The sequence below is a fragment of the Seriola dumerili genome, unplaced genomic scaffold (genome assembly GCF_002260705.1).
Source record: "Seriola dumerili isolate Sdu_G_001 unplaced genomic scaffold, Sdu_1.0 BDQW01000068.1, whole genome shotgun sequence".
Lineage (NCBI taxonomy): Eukaryota > Metazoa > Chordata > Actinopteri > Carangiformes > Carangidae > Seriola > Seriola dumerili.
Window position 1 is genome coordinate 5199785 of NW_019174323.1, and position 3050 is coordinate 5202834.

Consider the following 3050-nt stretch of genomic DNA (forward strand, 5'->3'; position numbering starts at 1 on the left):
AAAAAAAAAAATCATGTTGCAAGCAGCAGCTGGTAGAGGACGAGGACAATGGGAGGTGTGAGTCCTGTTGTGTAATTGCGGTACAGTATATTCACCAAGTGTTGTTGCATTTTGTCGTGACACATTGGCTCAAGTCGCTGGCTGCTGCAGGAAGCCCTCAGGAATTGATTGTCTGGGTAGTGGATTAGACTTTAAACCTATTTGAAAAATGTCTTACAGCCTTATGGCTTTTTGGTTTGTTTGTACTTGAAACCACAGATCTATAAAAACAAAAAAAGAAAAAGAATCCACAGTCTTACACACAAAATCCATTTGCAAACGTGTCGGTCAAATAAATACATGCAACAAAATATAAATGCCATCTTTCTCTCATGTTTCCTACATCGTTTTGATTCGCTTGAGGTTTGACTGGCACTCTTTTAATTGCACCAGCTCATTGTATCCTGTTCCTCTGCATTGGTTTAATGGTGCCCAACTGGTTCCCCAGCTGTTACTTCCAATGCACACAATCCCTAACGTAACAGCAGTGGATGGAAACACACGTTCATTTGCATTTTCTTTTGCCAAATTGCTGGAAATTAGGTTGAAACATGCTCTAAATACGGACGCAAACGTATTTTGAATTGCCTGAATGTACAGTAGCTTTCCTCCATCTCTTTCATTTTGTGAGGTATTTAAGAACATACTTTATTTTGCATTTCTTAAAGTGGAAATTGTACCTTAAAAAGTATCAGTATCACTGCGATGAGATGACGATAAAGGTCCTTGTATCCTTGTAACTCCTGTGTGTGCGTTTACCCTCTTGAGAAAGTCTAGAAGTCTTGCCTTAGCTTCTTGGTCTTCAGGCAGCCCCCACACTTTACAAACAAAATCATATCCATGTGTCTGGTCTTGAGTGGAAACCTCTATCATGTCAGATACTGTAAAAAAAAAAANGGGGGGGGGGGGGGGGGGGGGGGGGGGGGAGTAAAAGGAGGAACAAGAAGGAGAGGAGCAGATGCAGAGATGTACGAGGAGGTGTCTGCTCTCCCGCTGGGGACGGGGACGCTGAAAAGGAGGATAACTGGCTCCCAGAATGCAGCTGGCCTTGTTTCTGGGGCTGGTGCAGATATATTCATCAGTTTTCATGTCTTATTACCACAGTAATCACGTGGACTGTTGTTGTTAGTTTGAAATTGTTTGCTTGGAGTCACAGAACATTATGATTATGATGCTCTAAACAGGCAGCCATTTTATAGAGAAGAAAAGGATGTTTTATGTGACTTGTGTCTCTCATCTCACTTTGAGATTCGGCACAGAGAGACCAGCCAAATGCAAATGAATAAAAATAAAGAAAGCATTTTTTAGACTGCCATAATGGTCAAATTACCTGTTCAGTCATTACAACACAACATGTTAGCTAACTTGCCTATTTATACATAAGACACAGCAGCATTAGCATTCATTTTGACTTTGGTTTCTATCCACCTGATTGATGTAAGTCCAACATTCACACTCCTTTTAGCTCTGTTTTGGTTGCCACCATCTCCTACAAAGGTGTCTGGCTCTTTAGTTGCTAAATGTTTGACATTGTTCACCTGCTAATCGCTAACTTAGCTCGCTGTTTGTAGCTGAGCGGGTGGTAGACAGTCAGTGGATGAAAACAGCTCTAGAGCTCTAAAAAACATCTGAATACTAAAAAACTTTTACTACTCACTACTGAAAGTGAAGCTAATGCATGCAAACAAAGTTTCACTTAATTTTCTTAACATTTAGATTCTTTAATTGTAGCATTTTCTTGTATTTTATTCTTCTCCACATACAATACTGTGTACAGTACCTTTACTGAAATGCTGTTTAAAGTACAGTTTTGAGGTACTAGTAGTAGTAATAGTAGTACTACACTTAAGTAGTTAATTTTTATTCTCGAAGATTCTATTTCTACTTCACTACATTTCAGAATTCACTTCTCTTTGACCAGCTTCAACATTACAATTGTTCTCACATACTAATGAATCGCTTGTAATAATCCAGTAATGTAACTAGAAACCATCTTGTGATGGGATCAGCCAAGTTGACGTTCCCATCCATGAGTCATTACTACATTATTGCATGAGTACTCAGCACTCAGGGGTTGGAGCGCGCCCATCTTCAAATACCTTGACTGTATCTTGCACGGTTGTGACTCTATCATGCTGACAAAATGGTTGTCAACGGACAGACAGACATATAAACACCTGCCAAATTACTCAAAACTGCCTCTGTGGTAGTTCCCGCCACAGTAGGTGTCTCCAGGACCACATTTTGCCATGATGACATACACACATGCACAGACTCACAAGGTGAAAATAATGCCAGCTACACGCTGTGGCGGCTGGTAACAACATAACACACTCAATCGGGCCATTCTGCATAATGAGAACTTTTACTTTTATGCATTGTGCTTAAAGGGCCTTTTGCGTGCAAGACATTTTGACATTTTCTGCTGTTCTGTTCAGCTTCTGAACACTTCTTCCACTGTTGAATGTAAAGCACTTTGAAAGCACATTACTTTAATGAAATGTGCCATATAAACAAAACTGCTTTGCCTTAACAGCTACATGAACCAACAGGCCAATCTGCTACAAATAAAAGTTATGTATTATTTTTGTTTTTGTACTATCTTGATGTTTATTTCTGGGAAGCATTAGTCACAGGTGACCCTACGCTCCAGGTTAAAATGGTTGTTCATGGTATGATGCATGAGATCTGATTCTACTTTTTGTTTCTGACTCAGCTGTGTCATGGCGCTCTCTCCCCCCTCTCTCTCCCCCTCCAGTCTCTCATTTTCCTGGGCTGTGTGGCGGCTGCAGGGCTCGGCCTCAACCTTCTCTGCCTGGCCATTTACCTGAGCTGTTTGTGCTGCTGCCGCAAAGATGAGGAGGAGGAGAGCAAGAAGCCAAACTCCTGCTGCGTCACCTGGTCCGCTGTTGCTGCAGGCCTCATCACATGGTGAGGGAATCAAGCTGTTATGACTAACTGCTGATTATAGTGCGCACACACACACACACACTCTCTCTCTCTCTCTCTCT

General features: G+C 41.4%; 1 protein-coding gene across 1 annotated transcript in view; it reads left to right on the forward strand.

Annotated features, from left to right (window-relative positions):
* ttyh2 (tweety family member 2) overlaps nucleotides 1-3050 on the forward strand; it is a 94595-nt gene that overhangs the window by 22166 nt on the left and 69379 nt on the right. The window contains exon 2 of the mRNA XM_022743508.1: nucleotides 2798-2970. Within this exon, the coding sequence (XP_022599229.1) occupies nucleotides 2798-2970 (173 nt within the window). The remainder of the gene's footprint in view (nucleotides 1-2797; nucleotides 2971-3050) is intronic.